This window comes from Cervus canadensis, chromosome X, assembly GCF_019320065.1.
Source record: "Cervus canadensis isolate Bull #8, Minnesota chromosome X, ASM1932006v1, whole genome shotgun sequence".
Taxonomy (NCBI): Eukaryota; Metazoa; Chordata; class Mammalia; order Artiodactyla; family Cervidae; genus Cervus; species Cervus canadensis.
Window position 1 is genome coordinate 69,652,189 of NC_057419.1, and position 19,811 is coordinate 69,671,999.

A 19,811-nucleotide genomic window follows, 5' to 3' on the forward strand; every position below is an offset into this window, starting at 1 on the left:
AGGTAAACAAACAGCATCAGTCAAATGGAAATTCTCAGTTGCTCAACTCAGGAACAGAAGATTTTTTCTCTTCAACGCCAACTTATGGTAGAGGAAGTGAAGCTTTATTTTGACTTGAGGAGGAAGTATCTCTGTGTCCCGAGACTTGGACATCAGACTAGGGGGAGAGGGAAGAGGTTAACAGAGAAACATATAAAAACTAGGAAAGAGAGGCAGAAGTGGGTGTGTTGTTGTTGTTTAGTCGGTAAGTCATGTTCAGCTTACTGCAACCCCATGAACTGTAGCCTGCCAGGCTCCTCTGTCCATGGAACTTTCCAGGCAGGAATACTGGAGCCGGTTGTCATTTCCTTCTCCAGGGGATCTTCCTGACCCAAAGACTGAACCTGCATCTCCTGCGGCTCCTGCATTGGCAGGCGGATTCTTTACCCTCTGAGCCACCAGGGAAGCCCTCAGAAGTATGTAAAGATGGGCAAAAAGAAGCAAGAACTTGTAGCAAAAGTGTTTCCAAGGCAAATTTACTGTAGAGTTAATGATACAGATTTCAGCTTTGGTGTTAGAGATTTTTGCTAAATCTTTAAGGCAGAGAATGTCAAGTGATAGCAAAGACTGACAGAAAACAGAAGCCAAATAGTTCATGGTAAGAGCCAATGAGGATGAGCTATTCCACACATGATACTTGGCCTTAAAATAAAACATATGGCATTAAGTTCAATTTGCACCTTTAATTTATATCATATTTCAATTTTGAATCATTTTTCAACTGGAAAAATTACAAAATGCTTCAGAAACTTTACAAATGCAGTAATCATGTTATTTGATGCCAAAATGAAAATCTCTCTGAAGTGGAAAATGGGAGTTATTCAAGAGCAAACAGCATCCATTACAATCAATTATATTCTACATAACAAAATCTCTAGTGCGCAACAAGCCACTACAGCTTCATAGGAATTCAGAATGTTGTACTTAATAAAGCAATTATAATCTGTCATTTTGTCCTCAAGATAAGCAGTACTGTCCTGGAGCTTGCCTTATGGATTTCTTTGGTAGAAATTAGACCCACTGAAGTATAGTGAGAAATTTTTAAATGTCATATTAATTCTACCCTATGGAATATGCAACATGTTCCTAAACTCTCATATGTTCATGTGCATTTTTATAGAATATCAATTAAAATTAATCTGCAGCAGCAATATACTAAAACTTTATATATAATACTGTAATTGCATCTGCAGGAAAGAGTGATTATAAAAATGCCCTCTATAAAGTGTGAAAAATGAATATGGAAAAATAGAATCACGTTTTTAGAGATGTTACAAGTTATACATTATTATGAAAAAGTTGACCTTTATACCATTATGTACTATCAGAAGGGTGCCAGGGCTTTTGTTTTGCTGTTTTCCTGGAAGCACAGATCAAATTCAGTTTTAAATTGCTCTGGTCTATTGAGTCAGCTTGACAGGCACTGCTGACTAATTGCAGAGATCAGGAATAAAACTGAATTAGAAAGGACTTTGAGGGCTTCCGGTGGCTCAGTGCTAAAGCACCTGCCTGCTAATGCAGGAGACACAGGTTCAAACCCTGGTCCGTTCCAGGAGATCCCGCATGCCACGGGGCAACTAAGTCCACGTGTGACCACTATTGAGCCTGTGCTCTAGAGTCCAGGAGCCGCAATTGCTGAAGCCTGCACGCCTAGAGTCTGTTTTCCACAACAAGAGAAGCCACCACAATGAGCATCCCATATAGCACAACTAAAGAGTAGCCTCCAGAGAAAAAAGCCACAACCAGAGAAAAAGCCTACTCAACAATGAAGACCCATCACAGTGAAAAAATATAAACAAATAGAAATGACTTTGATGTACTGAGCTTGGGTAATGCTATAAGGATAAGTAAGGATATGAATTTTGGGGTCAAAAGATGAAAGATTTGGGGACTTCCCTGGTGGTCCAGTGGTTAATCTTACAATGCAGGGGGTGCAGGTTTGATCCTTGCTCAGGGAGCTAAGATCCCACATACCTCATGGCAAAACAAAACAAAACCAAAGCACAAAATAAGAAACCACTCATAACAAGTTCAACGAAAACTTTAAAAAATGGTACACATCAAAAAAAATTGATGAAAGATTTGGCCTTATTTATGTGAAGCAGTCAGAGATGCAAAGTGAAAATCTAGGGGTCATGGGAGAAAGACATTGGGATTGGATACAGATTCCCAGGTCATCCAAAGATAATAGAAAGTGTGGCAAGTTATGAGTTTACCAAGATAAGACACTGAGGGGAAAAAAGCAAGAATTTCAGTTCTAGGAAATAGATGGTTGATAGGAAACCAAAGAGCTTCGAAAGGAGAAAGTGAAGAGGTAGAATAATTAGCAGTGTGCAATGAGACCACATCCACTGGGTGGTAGAAGGGAGACCTCTCTAAAAGAGGTGGCATCAATAAAGAACTGAGTAAATATATTATTATTGGAACAGATATGTGTTGGAAGTCAGTGTAGCTACTAAAATGGATGAGGTCAACCTCATCCATGACACTGGAAAGTTTCCACATAGAAGACAAGGGACAAAATAGCATACACAGCATCCTACTATTTTCATACAAAAGAGGACAGATGTAATCACTGAATTCATACAGGAGAAACTGAAGATCACAATTGCTACTCCAGAGTGCCCTGAGAGCTGGAGATCAGATGAAGAGAGAGGTTTAATTTTCACTGTATAAATTTTTGTGCCATTTATAATTTCTATCATGCAGACAAATTTTTAAAAAACAAACTAGTAAAGAAGAGGTAAGTGAATAGCATTGGATACTGTAGAATGTCAAAAGAGGTTTAGGCTGAAATAATTGTCATTAGACTTGCTGACTCAGGGGCCTTGGGAACTCTTTAAAGTAGGTTCAGTTGGGTCATTTGATATTAAAAGAGAAAACTATATGGCAAATGGCTGGAGAGTATACTTCAGGAAGAAAAAGAATTTATACTGAAAGAGTTGAAGTTTGATGGAATAAATTTGGGAACTGATCAGTTGTGTGTATGTGCATATATACATACACATAGATATTTGATATCTACATACATACTGTTCTCTAGTTATGGGAAAGGCAATGATGGCTCTTATCTGGAACTGGCAATTGGCAAGTAGAACGTGACAGAAAGACAAAATGTTGAGGAAGAAAGTGCTGGGAAGAGCACTTAGAATTGAGTAGAGGTGGACAGGGTGGGGGAAGTCATGAGGATTGGGGGTGAGGTAAGTATGGATGATATCATAATGGAAATAGCTTTGAGGAAGTTTTGACACCAGGAGAAGCAACTGAATAACAGGAATAATATCCATTTAGAGGCATAGCCGTACAACCCATGTATAGAAAATTGTATTATAAGATTTCAGCTACAAAGGATGTAATTCTGCTCTATTAAAGTCAGCAAACAGAAAGCAGTTCCAAGCCAAATTCATAAGCTCAAGTCTTATCAAAAGAGCAAACTTGACATAGTGCCAACTTTTTGATTACAGGAAATACTTGCGGAAAAGGATGATTTCCATAAAATGAGTAATTTAAGAGACAAAATCAAGAGTGACTATAATAAAAATTCAGCAGCTTGTATTTGAATAAAACAATAAATGTGACTTAACCCAACCAAGAGCAGATGGAATCACCCCCAAGAGTGGTAATGGCATGCACTGCAGGTGAGCTCATAGGGACCCCATCAGAAAGTGTTTCTGGAGGTAGGTCAGACCCACTCTAGGATATTCATAGTATATCTGGTCATGATTGAACCTACACTAGAATAAAATGAAACAGTGTTTGGCCCTGAAGTTGCTATGACTTTTTACAGCTAAGTTTTTTAATTTTCTTTTTTTTGGAGTATAGTTACTTTACAGTGTTCTGTTAGTTTCTACTGTACAACAAAATGAGTCAGCCATACATCTACATACATCCCCTCTCTTTTGGACTTCCTTCCATCCAGGTCACCGCAGTGAATTGACTATAGTTTCCTGTGCTATACAGTATGTTCTCATTAGTTATCTATTTTATACAAAGTAAGTGAAAGTGAAGTCGCTCAGTTGTGTCTGACTCTTGTGACCCCATGGACTGTAGCCTACCAGCCTTCTCCGGCCATGGGATTTTCCAGGCAAGAATACTGGAGTGGGTTGCCATTTCCTTCTTTATTATACAAGGGATCAGTGGTGTATATGTGTCAAACCCTATCTCCCAATTCCGCCCACCACCTCCTCCAGCTAAATGCTTTACAGGCTTCAAAAACCTGGAGACATCCTTAGGCCTGATTTTAGAGGATTACACTGCAAATGAACCTGCCCCTGGGGCAACGAGTCTGCTCCTTCCAGTGGCAGCAGGTCAAGTCAAATTTGGGACTAATAGAGAAACTGTCTGTGTTATGGTGCATACATGGAGATTGCCTTTTCAAATGGATCTAAGTAATGTTCCATGGAATAATGCAGCAAATTAAAAAAGACTTTAACAGAAATAAAATGACAGTATACTTTTTAAAGGTATAACTTTTCAAGATAAGTCATAGGTCAAAGGTGAATAAAATAAGCCCATTAAGTGCTATTCCCATCTCTGCAGCCATGAAATTAAAAGATGCTTGCTTGAATAAAGACCTGAACAAAGAGGCAATGAGAAAAAAAAAAAAAAAAAGACGCCTGCTCCTTGGAAGAAAAGTTATGACCAATCTAGACAGCATATTAAAAAGCAGAGACATTACTTTGCCAACAAAGGTCCATCTAGTCAAAGCTGTGGTTTTCCCAGTAGTCATGTATGGATGTGAGAGTTGGACTATAAAGAAAGCTAAGTGCCGAAGAATTGATGCTTTTGAACTGCAGTGTGGGAGAAGACTTTTGAGAGTTCATTGGACAGCAAGGAGATCCAACCAGTTGATCCTCAAGGAAATCAGTCCTGAATATTCATTGGAAGGACTGGTGTTGAAGCTGAAACTCCAATACTTTGGCCACCTGATACAAAGAACTGACTCTTTGGAAAAGACCCTGATGCTGGGAAAGATTGAAGGCAGGAGGAGAAGGGGATGACAGAGGATGAGATGGTTGGATGGCATCACCGACTCAATAGACAGGAATCTGAGTAAGCTCTGGTAGTTGATGACGGACAGGGAGGCCTGACGTGCTGCAGTCCACGGGGTCGCAAAGAGTCAGACACGTCTGAGCAACTTAATTGAACTGAAGTGGAAATGTTTACATATTCAGAGTCTGGAATTTAGGTTTGATTAGAGTTAGGTAGAAAAAGATAACAGAAGCAGATATTATTTGGGACAGGATTACTCTTTCTTAGTTTATTTGAAGCCATCAGGATAAACTAGTGAAATTATTTTGAGAACTGTAAATATTTTTCTGCTTTTGGGCTAGAATAACTGACCCATTTGCAGACAGACTTCTCTGTCCTCCAGTAAAGATACAGACTCAGTAAAGATTCATTTGAGCATTAAAATTAAATGTGACTTAAAATACTATTTTTTAAAATGGAAAAGTTATACATATACACAGTAGAAACTTCAAAAAAGATATAGTGTAGAAAATTAAGATTCATTTCCAAAAGACAATTGGTTGTTTCTAGTTTCTTGTATATCCCTATAGAAATAGTCTATGCTTTAAAAATACAAATTAGAGCATATTATGTCTTCCGTGCTCTTTTGAAACAATGTATCTTGGAGATTTTTTCCTATTATTAGACATAAAATTACCTCACTAATTTTCTACAGTAGGGATATACTCCCAGGTATTTGGACAATATCGTATTTATGAATATTTTTTCTTGGTTGTTTCTTAAAGTTGCCACAAATATCTTTTAACATATCTTTGTGTACAGGTGCAAATATATCTCATGGATAACTTTTAGAAATGGTATTGTTGGGTCAAAGGGTATGAATATTTAAAATTTTGGAAAATAACAGATACTGGAAAATTGCCTTTTGAAAATGTTTATAATCTCACCAATAGTGTATGAGAGTGCCTCCTTCCCCACAACCTTGCTCACTCAGGGTACTATTGAATTTTTAAACCTTGGTTAATTTGAGAGAGAAAACTTTTTTCATTTGCATTTTTTTAAATTATGAGTCCAACTGAGAAATAATACTTCTTAAAAATTAAAAGCTAACGATGAGACGGAATTTGAGAAATCATCTTTGACTTGGCTCTCTTTTGGGAGAGGGGTCCCAGGGAATTTGTTAGAGGAATACATTTATGTTTAGAGGGTTCTTACATAACATGTAGCAATAAACTATTTTAACAAGAGGCAGTTTCATAGATAGGTTTCATTTTTCAAAAAGGGGAAGAAACACCATTCTGTGGCTTGATGTGGGTTTGTCAGTTATTGCCTCCCCCCTTCTTGGGACTTCCCACTCTTCTTTAGCACAAATCAGACTTGAGCAAAAACAACTTTTTCCATAGGATCAGTTATAAAAAGAATGGCAAGGGCAATGACCAACTTAGTTTATTGGTTTTATCAGGGAAAGTAGACTCACCAAAGGCTTGCGAACATTTCTGGTCAAAGCACTGGCTGGCTTATTCATCTCTATATGGTCAATCGTGGTATCTCTCCAGGACCAAAGGCACGGACTGGTTAGTGAAGGTAAGCAAAGGAGGCAACAAACCCTATGACTGTGAACTCTATCTGTCATTTCTCTTCTCACCCTTTCTTAACCCTTTATCAGCAGAACTCAGATCCAATCTCATGACATCTAAAATGCTTTTCTCATTTACCAGGTCAGAAGTGAGTGGGAATGTAAGCAAGTATTCAATGGAGTTAGACAATGAAGAGAAATTAAGCCAAACCCTCCACTTCTCTTACCTAGACTCACATTTTGGACATTTCTAAAACTTTTACTTAAAATTTTGACTGGTATGATCAACTATTTGTTATGTCATTTCTTCAGTCACTGTTTGCTAATTTCTACATAGGTTTAGCATCTGCGTCTTTTAAAGAAGGCCTAAAAACCTAAGCAGAATTTTGCAGGGACAGAACAACTAAAATTTGGTCACAGGAACATAGTTTTAGAGATGAATACAATGACAATAAATTCCAATGTGACTCTCAATTATTCGCTGGATGAAGTTGCGATAAGTGTTTTTCTGTGTGGCAGGATATACACTAAGTAAATGTGATTGACAGTGATGAAGCTTTTCAAATTGCCATCTGGGTGATTTGGGAAAAGTCTCCCTGTTGGTATTAAAGACAGTACATGCACAAGTGGGCTTTTGCTTGAATTATCTTTAGATCTGCTCATTCTTTTTTTGAGCACATCTTTATGTGCTTGAATATAAACTTGGTTTGACCAGAATATTCATACTCATATTTTTAGATCATTTTTTGTGTACGTCAGTTGTAAGAAGCTCGTGTTTCTGAGCTTGAAAAGCTTTCTGGAGGAGTGGAGAGTATTTCAAATTTGTGTAAAACATTCATATTATAATGGTAATTTGGGGGATCTACACATGTGAGCTAATTTTATTATTTCAGAGCAAAGTGATGTTTTCAATAGTTATTTCAAGTTACTAGAACATTTCCAACCACAGACCTAATGATTATCTTAGATATATAAGATATTGTCCCTCTGAGCTCTTCATAAGCACAATAGAATGTAAATTTCCCTTCATTAACTAACTGTAGTTACTTTCCTTCCAAGTTTTTTTTGCAAAGTTTCAATCCTATTGAAAAATGGAAAAAATACTTCAATGAACAAACGTTTCTATCAATGAACACACGTTCAATAGTGCAATGCACACATGTTTCTAGTAATCACTTGTAGCATTTCGTCACATTTATTTTTTCTCCTGCTATGTCTCTCTCTCTCCGTACATATACATAAACACACACATACACAGGTTGTTTTTTTCCTGAACTATTTGAAAGTATATTGTTGATTTCAGGACAGTACCCTCAAATTTTTGACCCATATCTCCTAAGAAAAAGAGTAATCTTCTACATGACTATAATGCTAAGGAAATTTAATCTTAATACTATTATCTAATAGTTGATCCATATTCAAACTTCTCTATTATCCACATGTCCTCTAGAGAGTTTTTTAATCCAGGATTCAGTCTTGAATTGCATTTGGTTGATATGCTTACAATTAAGTAAATGTTAATGGTAATAGCCATAATTAACAATATAATTAACAATTAAGAATTATAACACCAAGGAGATTTAGTATCAATTCTATCATGATTGCTTTTCTTATTTTTTCGTCCTTTCATTAGTATCAAAATACTTTTAAAGTAATTCAAAGTGATCAAAAGCTTTCATTTTTCTGTTTGTGAGACATAAAGACAGGATATGAAGAAAAATCCAAACTATGACAAAAATATATTTACTAATATATCTGCATCAAAATTTATATTTTCTGAAATAAGGAAATTTATATCCAGATAAAGCCCCTGAAAGTAGCTGCTCCCTTTGTTCATAAAGATCTAAGTAGAACTGAACAGAAAATTATTTACTTGCTGATGTTAATATGGAAAACAGAGGCCTTTTGACTTATGATTATTTTAGCCATCAAATTAGACTTTTGGGAACTAACTCATTAAGTAAGAATCACTTCATGTTTGACAGAAGAATCGGTAATCCCAAATAATATGTTTTATAACAGGAAATGAAACAAAATAAGGAATATTTTAGAACCTCCATCAACAAATACCACAGAATATGAAATAACAGGGACATAAACCAAGGTGTATGATTAAGTGAATGGTTATTTTCAGCTCTAAAGAACATGTTACTTTCAAAGATAAGAGTCAGGAAAATGCAGGAGATCCAAAGAAACACCTTGTTTGGGTAAAGTTCTTGTATTATGCATTGGAAAAAAAAACCTGATGTAACATAGATTTAGTTTCATTATTATAACTAGATTAAGAACAAAGTAATATTCAAGTTTTTCAATGATAACCTTTCAGTGGTTTATTTGCAAGTCCCCCAAATCAAGATCTTTAAAAAACATAGACTGGAATGAAAGGATCTAAAATTTAGATTATAGGGGAAATAAAGAGATGAAGAGATGAAATAGAGTATTTTGGGGATGGAGGCATTATGAAAAAATAACATTTCTGGTATATCACCTACATATAATCTTAACAAGACAGCTTGCTTCGCTATAAATATGAGGCAAAAATAAATGTGCTCATCTGATCGGAAAATTTAAAAAAAGTAATAGTGTATCGAAGAATATCAGTGGAAAGAGTTAATTTTAGACACTGATGGTGAGAGAATAAATTGGCCCAAGCTACTTGAAAGACAATTCGTTTTCTCCAAATCTGACCTGGGAAAACATTCCTGGAGGCACATGAAGTGACTGCACATAGTCAACAAGCAAGAAAAACCTTCATGTCTACTATGAGAAATTATTTGCTAACATAAGTTGTGCCTGTTATTTTCCATGAAAAGGCAGACCTACATAAGCAGGCATGCTGAGAGGTGGGAACTAAACTGCACCCCAACTAGCTAGGTTCAAGATCATCTATTAAACAGACAATAACATTTTCCTGTCCCTATTTCTGTGACGTTACATACCATGATGCCCTGAGGCAGTCCCATCCAGTGCCTCCATTTTTGTGTGGCTATGGAGGTCTTCTCTGCACTGTCTCAACCACCTAGCTTCTCAGAAGTCTTAGTTCGCATACATGCAAACTGTCTTTTCAAGGACAGGATCTCTTCTGCCACAGTATCATCCCCCAATACCCCTGCTTCCTACCAATCCTCCATCTTCCTGCTTTTCTTTTGCTATAATTGCCAGTTACTCCATTTAAAGGACTGTCTCAATGATTTATTTCACTGTTCAAGGTAGCAGCTGGATTTTGCTGAGGTTCTATGCAATCCTGATAAATATATTGGGGTAGGAGAGACAAGAACTTAGAATTTCTTTCTAATTTAGGGGTAAGGATTTTGAATGGATGGCCAGGGGCTCTGGAATGTTGAGATATGAGACTTGATGGGTGGTGGTGCAATGGGGATGGATAGGGAAACAGGGCTCTTGGACAGAGGAAGAAGGGCATGAATGCCTGGGTTGGGCATGGGGTGTGGGTGAACTGGGAGGAGTCCAACATGGCTGGGGTCCTGGGTCCTGTGGGAACAGGCAGAGATTGAGATGAAGAAGGCAGATAAGAACCGTGTATCACGAGGGCCTAACATGTGTGGACTTTATCCTGGAGGTAATGGGGAGCTGTTGATATTTAAACAGGGTATCTGTAATATTAAATTACCCTGTGGTTGTAAAGTTAAGGGCAAGGCAATGCCAGGCTACAGCAGTGGGAATAGTTAAGGAAAGTGGTCATATGGTTAGATTAAAAGAGCAGACGAATGTGGATGAACCTAGAGGCCATCATATAGAGTGAAGTTAGAAAAACAAATATCGTAAATCAATGCACATATATGGAATCTAGAAAGATGGTACTGAGGAACCTATTTGCAGGGTAGAAATAGAGGCACAGATATAGAAAACAGATATGTAGACACAGTGGGGTAAGGAGAAGGTGGGATGAATTGAGAGAGTAGCATTGACATATATACATTGTGTGTGTGTGTGTCCAACTCTTTGTGACCCTAAGAACTGTAGCCAGCTAGGCTCCCCTACCATGTATAAAATAGACAGCTAGTGGGAAGCTGCTGTATACACACGGAGTTCAGCTCCATGCTCTGTGATGACCTAGAGGGGTGGGAGGTGGGGAGGGGGGTGGGGAGGGAGGCTCAAGAGGGGGAAGATATATGTATACATATAGCTGATTCATGCTGTTGTACAGCAGAAACCAAATACTACATTGTAAAGCAATTATCCTCCAAGTAAAAACACTTTTTAAAGAAAAAAATTTTTTAGAAAGAGCAGAATAGAAATTATTTCTATATCTCAAAGACATATGAACACTGATACACAACAGACTCAAGCATGTAGCCCTGTGGGGTGGGCACTGGCTGTTTTCTTAGCTTTTCTTTCTATATTTCACTGCATTTTACTTCCCTTCCTTGGCAACGGTTGTTATTACATAAGAGTCGGGACTGGTACCCTTTTCCTGGAAGGACTAATTGCTTCTCATGACTGTGCAATATTAACTGCTCTCAACTAGGCATTAGTGTAATGTTTTAAGAATAGACCACACACTTCGGGGTTAGAAAATCTGAACTTGAATCCTGCCTCTACTACTTACTTGCTTTGTGAAGGGAAGTAAGGTCATTTCCCTTGGGAAGGTCGTTTGTCCTATCTTTTTTTTTTTTTTTTAAAGTAAGTTACCTAATGCTAATTGGATGTTCTTTTATTTTTATTTTCTTTTTTTCCCATTTATTTTTATTAGTTGGAGGCTAATTACTTTACAATATTGTAGTGGTTTTTGCCATACATTGACATGAATCAGCCATGGATTTACATGTATTGTCCTATCTTAATCTCAGTTTTCTCATTTGGAAAACCTGGATAATGATAACATCTAACAGTGCAGTGTTACTGGAAGTTTAGGGGTAATGGTTGGAAAGCACCCAACACAACTGCTGATTATTATTGTGTCCTATCCCAATTACTGCACCTGCATTTCGATTTAGGTCAGGATAGGCAAGCCATAACCTGTGGGTCAAATTGGCCCTTTGTCTGTTTTTGTAAATAAAGTTTTACTGGAACACAGCCACACCCATTTGTTTACATGCTGTCTCTCACTGCTATCCTGCTATGATGGCCAAGTTGACTGGTTGTGACAGACACCTAAAATATTAAATATTCGGCCATTTATAGAAAAAGTTTTCTGAACCCTAAGTTGGGTTTTTCCAAATATTTCCTTTTACCAGTCTCTTCCCTCTTGAGTTTTTCTCTTTAAATCCATGCTTGTGTTGTTTGAAGGTAAATTAAAAGTATGTCTATGTACAGAGTTATAATGACAGTTTTCTGAAAAGTGCTAATATAGAAGGAAGAATTCATATTACAATTTCTTCTGAAATCCAAGTAAATGATTTAACAATGTGCTGCACTTCAGTACATATTTCTAAGTTGTGATTTTGCACAGCAGGTTAATTTTGGTATTCCCCTGTCTGGTAATGATTAATGGAGGCTAAATTTGTCTAGAACATCTCATCTGCAAATGTCCTTGAAAGTCTTTTCCTTCACACTTCAAAATTTTTTTTTCTTTTTATTTTGGTTTGGGGTAGAGCCGATGAACGATGTTGTGACAGTTTCTGGGGAGCAGTGAAGGGACTCAGCCATACATACACATGTATCCATTTTCCCTCAAACTCTTACTCAGTCATGGAAAATTCCCCAGATGTATCTCAGTCTCTATCTTTTCTATGATGAGAAATAAAAATTCAAGTGATAAAATATCTTTGAACAATTGAAATAATCCATTGACTTAAGTTTTACCATCTCGGATAAAATTAAGTCAAATATTTATTTGAAGTACATCATTTTAATAACTTTGAAGGGTGAGGTCTTCTAAAAATTTTGTAATTACTGAAGTTTATTAAGAAAAATGCCAACAATTAATCAAAATAAACCCAAATAACTTTCTCTCTTTTAAAATTTTAAGATATCATGATACATAGTACTATTCTAATTCTAGTGGTACATTAAAGGGATTTTATAAAGATCAAATGAGTTAACATATGTATAATTTAGGAGTTTCACACATTACTCTCTCCACAGCTTGAGAAAAATCTTGCAAAAGCTGCTCTAGCATGCTCTCTGCTGCCCTCTGCTGCTCATTTTCAGAAACGGATTTTGATTCTGAGTAATACCTCGGGCTTCCTGATGGCTAAGCGGTAAAGAATCTGCCTGCAATGCAGAAGATGCAGGAGACACAGGTTCGATCCCTGGGTCTGAAAGACCCCTTGGAGGAGGGCATGGAAACCCACTCGAGTGTTCTTGCCTGGAGAATCCCATGGACAGAGGAGCCTGGTGGGCTACAGCCCATAGGGTCGCAAAGAGTCAGACACAACTGAAGCATGCACACAGGCAATGCTTACCTCACTTATTTTCTTCTCTTAATATAGTCAAAAGCCCATGCAATATTAAAGTTTGAGGGGATTCTATAATAATCCCACATTCTCAGTTTACGGATAAGAAGTTGAGTCTCTGAGAGGTTAACTGACATGCAAGCGTGGGCCCTGTTTCCTTTCCTATTTTTGTCCATGCTGTGCAGCTTGTGGGATCTTAGCTCCCCAACCAGGGACTGAACCCAGGTCCTCTGCAGTGGAAGTGTGGAGTTCTAACCATTGAACTACCAGGGGATTCTAGCGGGCTCTGTTTTCTGACTGATCAGCATTTGAATGCCTGCTGGTTATGGACATAGTACTTAATTTCGATACACAGAAAATGAGAATAATAGTACCTGCATCTTTGAATTTTTGTGAGGATTCATTGATTTAGTACATAAAAGGCACTTAGAACAGTGTCTGGGTTGTAGCTAGTGTAAATGCTAGCTCTGTTATAGACCTGCCATTAACTAGACTAAAACCACATCAAGATCAGAACTAGAATTCTAGTCTCTTGACTACCAGTTCAATAGTTTTTTTTGAGTCTGCATAGCAACCAAATTTTACCTTCCAATGTCCAATGTGGATTTTTAGTATGTGACCTGCTCACGTTGGAAGTTCTTGTAGTTTCTGTGACACTATCGACACTGCAGAGCTTGTTGTGGCTCATTACTCCTTGTACTGTTCAAGGCAGGTTCCCCACAGAAATTATTACCCCTACAAGCTCCTCAAGCCTCCAGATAGAAAATCCTGCAGCCCACACTTGGGAGACGACGTCACTGTTGACTGACAGTAAGCCTTCTAATGAGTTCCCTGATTGAATCTCCAGTGCACGGTTAGACACCTGCACCCAGTTACCCCGCGTCTGACTCAAGACGAACTGAAGTAAACGCATCAGCTCCTTTCCTGGCTCCTTCTCCTGATCTCTCCATTTTGGTCAATGCTGGTGTCAACTGTCAGCATGCCTAGAGGCAGTTACTTCTGACTCCTCTCTCTTCTTCACTACCAAGTCCAGGAGTCATGGCCTCTCAAGTTCATTGCTTCTCTTCCTTTTCTGCTTCCTTCCTCTTGGCTCCTGCCCCTAAACAGCTCAGGTAGGCATGAATCCAGAAGCTCCTAACCTGGGTCCTGGACTCCAATTTCATTCTGCTGACATTCATCTTGCCCTTTATTCATAGATCACATCATGCCTTGAAAAACCTTGGTTACCTTCCAGAGGTTTGTATTGCCTTCAGCGTAAACTTAAAGTCCTCAGCCTTGCATGTCCCAATATACCTCCCTGACCTTTTCTCTCACTCCTTTCTCATAGGAATTTGTTCCTTTAGGCATGGGTGTCTCTGTCCCTTGGTATTAGGACACATTTTCTGCTTTTCCATCATTGGTCTTACCACTGTATTGGTCTGCCTTGGGCCCTATGGTAGGGCTCTTATTCTACCAGAATTAAGGTATCAACACAGCTCTCAGCCCATGATAAATAGGGCAAAGAGGCTTTTACGTGTGTGTTAGTTGTTCAGTCACGTCCGACTGTTTGTGACCCCATGGCCTATATATAGCCCGCCAGGCTCCTCTGTCCGTGGGATTTTCCACGCAAGAATACTGGAGTGGGTTGCCATGCCCTTCTCCAGGGGATCTTCCTGACTCAGGGATCGAATCCAGGTATTGGCCATTACTCAAAACAAAATCCACTTCCTTCAATACTGTGAACGAGCAGAGGTTATCTGGAGAACTTATACACATCAGCCACATAAAATGAGAGAAGAATCCACTATGATTTAATATGAAAAGAAATGTGATAAACAGGTGATTTGGGATAATGGCTGAATGGGAACAAGGGGGACTCAAGAATGATTTTGCATTATCACCTTGATGATCTTCTAAGTCTGTGTTGTCCAATACCTTAGCCACATGGTATTTTTAGTTTCAATTAAATGAAGTTAATTAATTAGTGAAATTCAGTTTCATTAGCCACATTTCAAGTGCTTAATAGTCACATATGGCTGTTAATATTTTGGACAACACATATGTAGATCAATCTATCATCCAAGAAAATTCTGTTGGACTGCACTGGTCTAGATTTTTCATTTGCTTCTCTAAGTCATCTACCCCTGATCTACTGCTTTCCAGTTTCTAAAGTATAACTGCTCTAGTCTCTTCTCTTGTTCTCCCTTTTCTCATGTATTATATTAAAAAAACAATTTACTGTTGTTTTAGTGAAGTTTGGAGGGGGATAAAGAATACAGGTATATGTCTAATCCATTATTTTTCCTAAAAATCTTTGCTTTTCTCTCCCTCAGTGTGATCTTGCTTTTGGGCTCACATTATGAGTAATCACAGTCACTTCAGGGGTCCCTCTGGCTTGGGCTGGCCTCTGAATTCCAGCTTGCTCCCATAAAGCCATAGCATCAGCTGGGGATGCTGGGGGTGGGAGGGAGGTGGCGCAGTGGGGACATTTCTGGTTGTTGTCATGTAGTCACATGGGCATCCACGGTAAGTTCTCATCATTCACCTGGCCCCTGGTTAACATTCTACAACTATCATGTCTGCAATCTGCCCATCCCCAATGGAGGTTTTCACCAGGTTTGCAGGCTCTGGGCAGCATGCTGGTACCTAAGCAGACTTTACAAGGCAGCCTTAGGCTGGTCCACCCGGGCATTCCATTTGGTTGGTTTTCCTCCTGTTCCTCAGGTTCTACGTGGAGGTTAGGGCACAGGCCTCATCTACTCAGGGCTCCCCTAATCTGTCTGGTGCCATCCTCTTTCCCTCCACAGGGATTCCATCCACTGAGTCTATTGTTGATATGTCAATATGATGCCCTAAGTCATTTGGTAGTGGCTTAGTTGCGTTCAACTCTTGCAACCTCATGGACTGTAGCCCACCAGCCTCCTCTATCCATGGATTTCCCAGAGAAGAATACTGGAGTGGGTTGCCATTTCCTTCTCCAGTGGATCTTTCCAACCCAGGGATCGAACCCGGGTCTCCTGCATTGCAGGCAGATTCTTTACCACTGAGCCACTTGGCTCAGTGACCGAGCTGCCAGTCATTTAGGGTTCTGGATTCTGAAGGGTAAAAGCTCAGGTTACGGAATCCCAAAATTCATTTCTCTAAAACTATGATTTCTACCAAGACTTTCTAAAGATTCTTTAGCAACTCAAAAGCTGGGAGATGTGGTTTTGCTCTGATTTTCCACAATGATAGTCTTAGGTCCTGAAGGTAGAAGACCCCACTTGCAATCTGGGTGGAGTGAAGTGGGAGGGTCGTGAGGTCACTGCATCACTAGGAAGCCTTAGGATAAACTTTCTTGCTCTGTTAATTATCTTCTCATGTATAGAAGATTTGCCTTTTCAACTGGATGTTCAGTTTGTTAAGAACAGAACCACACAAGTTTTTTTGGGAAAGAACATTTTCTTACTGTTATAAGTGTGTCCAGCAGACAAGAATCGCTTCACAGATGTGTTGAAGACCTTTAACTTTGTAGCTTCATGGTACATGCCGGTGCCCGGGATACAGTAAACATTTAAATCATTAATAAATCTTCTGAACATATTTTGGAATAGTTCCCCCTAAAAGATATAAACATTGAAAACATTGGTGGTTGTGGTTTAGTCGCTAAGTCACGCCCAGCTCTTTTCGACCCCATGGACTGTAGCCCATCAGACTCTTCTGTCCATGAGATTTCCCAGCAAGAATACTGGAGTGGGTTGCCATTTCCTTTTCCAGGGGATCTTCCCCACTCAGGGCTAGATCCCACATCTCCTCCTTGGCAGGTAGATTCTTTATCGCTGATCCACCAGGGAAGCCCACTAAGTACATAACATTCATAATACTAACTTTATACAATCAAAATGTTAACTTGGAAAATAACTTCATAACTATAAAAGAGATGCAAATATTAAAAAAAAAAGAATCCTTAGGGTTAAGATAATCCTTTTCTAATATGACTTGTCAGTTTCAGGCTCAAATTAATGGGTCTGTTTTAGAAGCCCAGCCCTCGAGGCCAAAGCAGGTCAGTTCTCTTTGCACTTGTCACTTGTTCCACTGTCAAGAGTGTCTCTTTTGGAAAACGCAGCTGTGGATTTCCAGCCTATTCTGCTGCTGCTGTTAAGTCATTCAGTCGTGTCTGACTCTTTGCGACCCCCCGGACTGTAGCCTGCCAGGCTCTTCTGTCCGTGGGATTTCCCGGGCAAGGATACTAGAGTGGGTTGCCATTTCCTTCTCCAGGGGATCTTCTCCTCCCAGGAATCTAATCTGGGTTTCCTGCATTGGCAGGTGGATTCTTTACCACTGAGCCACTTGGGAAGCCCCCAGTCTATCCTGCTGCTGCAGTCTATCCCACCAGGCTCTGCCGTCCCTGGGATTCTCCAGGCAAGAACACTGGAGTAGGCTGCCATTTTCTTCTCCAATGCATGAAAGTGAAAAGTGAAAGTGAAGTCACTCAGTCATGTCTCACTCGTGTGACCCCATGGACTGCAGCCTACAGGCTCCTCCATCCATGCGAGTTTCCAGGCAAGAGTACTATTCTAGTCACCTTAGAATCCAGTGAAAACTGCTGACAGTGGGAGGGGGCGGGTGCAGGCAGAGGAAAAGCTCACAGTAAGAAAAGTTCCCTGGTAACTGGGGTAGAGGTAAACACGTCAGTCAGGCACAGGAACATTTCCAGGACATGCAGTAAAAACTAGGACGGAGAGAGCAAGAAAACCATCCTGGGCAGCAAAGGGAGACGAAGGCTTCATGGTCCTTCATGACAGGTTGACAGTGAGTTAATTTCATACCCTGCCACTGCTGTTCATTATTTCATTCAAGTTAAGGATCCTTTGATTTCCTCCTCAAGGCAGACAACTGCGCTAGCTCCCAAGAATAAAATACAGTGATGAGCAAGATATAGCTCTCATTTTCAGTAGAATCTGCCACCAATTCCCTCCTTTTTCCATAACCCACTAGTGATGCTGCTTCCCCAGTTTGCAGCTACTCAATCACTCTCCATTTCCTTCAGGGCAGAAGGCAGACGCCCTTGCCCGACGCCCAAGGCCCTTTAGGATTCAACTTCAGTCGACATCCCCAGCCCTCTCTGCTTAGGCTCAGTGTCTTATATATGCCATGTAAGGCCATCTCATCAATTTCTTATAACTCTGTGACTAGGGATGGAACTCCTAGGCTTCAGTTTATCTGAAATGCCACCTTCTCTGGGACATAGCCTGTCATCTCTCCTCCTTCACCCCAGGTTGTTACTCAGAAACTTGTTGAAGGAGGGAGCTGTGTCCATTTCATCTTTGTACCTCCAGCACATGCCAGCTCTGGTACCACAGCAGGTACAGAATGAGTAAGAGCTTGGGGAATGAATGAAATCAACTTATTTATTGCCCTTTACTTTCTTGATAGCACAGCTGCCCATTTGTGAGACTCCCATCTTCTTGTCCCCCATTGTAACTCACACACTCTCTTTCCAGAATGCTGTCAGAAGGCTATCTCAGTGGACTTGCGTACCGGAATGACATCCAGTGGAGTTATCCATCTTCTAATGAGCAAGTGGCTGAGGAAAAGGAAGAGGAGATGGAAGCCACAGCAGCTGCCAGTCTTTCCTATTCCTCCGTGGATGAAACACAAGTCCAAAATCTCTATGTGAGCTGCAAATCCTCTGGCAAGATCATTTCTTCAGTGTATTCAAGAGAGAGCCAACATAGTAGAAATCCAAGAATCACAGTGCTGCAAACAAACCCCAATCCTGTGTATGAAAGCCCAAACTTGGCCGCAGTTGAACTATACAGAGACACCAGCAAAGAGACCTACTTGGTCCCACCTTCCTGCAAGAGTATCTGCAAGAATTACAATGACCTACAGATTGCAGGGGGCCAGGTGATGGCCATTAATTCAGTGACAACCGATTTCCCCTCTGAGGGCAGTTTTCAATATGGTCCTTTGCTGAAATCATCTGAGATTCCTTTGTCCATGGAGGATTCCATGTCCACTCAGCCCAGTGACTTGCCACCCACCCCTATCCAGCGGTATTCATCCTACTGGAGAATAACCAGCATCAAAGAGAAAAACAGCCTGCAAATGCAGAAGCCTATTTCGAATGCCGTGCTGAATGAATACCTGGAGCAGAAGCTGGTGGAGTTGTATAAGCAGTACTTTATGGACACTGGGTTTCATGACAGTTCACCTACCCAGATTCTGGCATCTGAACTCATCATGACAAACGTGGACCAAATCAGTATTCAGGTCTCTATAGAGAAGAACCTGGAGATCTCGAAAGCCAGGGATATCGTCATTAACCGCCTATTACAGTATGGGTCAACCGAAATCAGCACACCGAGTCTCCATATTTCTCAGTATAGCAATGTGAATCCATAGAGAGGGTGCTTCCACTGCTCTTTCTCAACTACTCAAATCCTAAGCAACAAGTATTCATTTATTCTGAGAATGTGCAGGAAGGGGTTGGCAAGGGGTAGAGAAGAAAAGGTTGGTTGCAGGTCAGGTATGAATTAAGAGGAAATCTCATAATATTACATGTGAAGGAATGTGGGGAGAGGAGCTATAATGACTTCCAAGTGAGGGCTGTACGGAAACAAAGCAAAAATAAAAATGATCACAAAAGAAGGTATGATTCATATAAGGGAATACATAAAAGGAAAAAGAAGACAAACCAAGTAAGGACACATACAATGTATGGAGAGTCCTTAAAAAACTGCCATATGACTCAGCAATCCCACTCCTAGGCAAGTATCCTGAGTAAACCAAAATTAAAAAAGACACACGTATCCCACTCTTCATTGCAACACTATTTACAATAGCTAGAACATGGAAACAACCTAGATGTCCATTGATAGATAGAATAGATAAAGAAGTTGTGGTAC

At 39.7% G+C, this 19,811-nt stretch overlaps 1 protein-coding gene across 1 annotated transcript; it reads left to right on the forward strand.

The window, feature by feature from the left end:
• The first annotated feature begins 6,356 nt into the window (after window positions 1-6,356).
• Window positions 6,357-19,579, forward strand: TASL (TLR adaptor interacting with endolysosomal SLC15A4). The gene is made up of 2 exons (XM_043458698.1): window positions 6,357-6,594; window positions 18,405-19,579. Exon 2 carries the CDS (start codon window positions 18,406-18,408, stop codon window positions 19,306-19,308), a length of 903 nt encoding a protein of 300 aa, XP_043314633.1. The 5' UTR covers window positions 6,357-6,594; window position 18,405; the 3' UTR covers window positions 19,309-19,579.
• Window positions 19,580-19,811: the final 232 nt, after the last annotated feature.

What these genes read in the sequence shown, in the direction of transcription:
- TASL (XM_043458698.1), top strand. Translation starts at nt 18,406, where the DNA reads ATGCTGTCAGAAGGCTATCTCAGTGGACTTGCGTACCGGAATGACATC.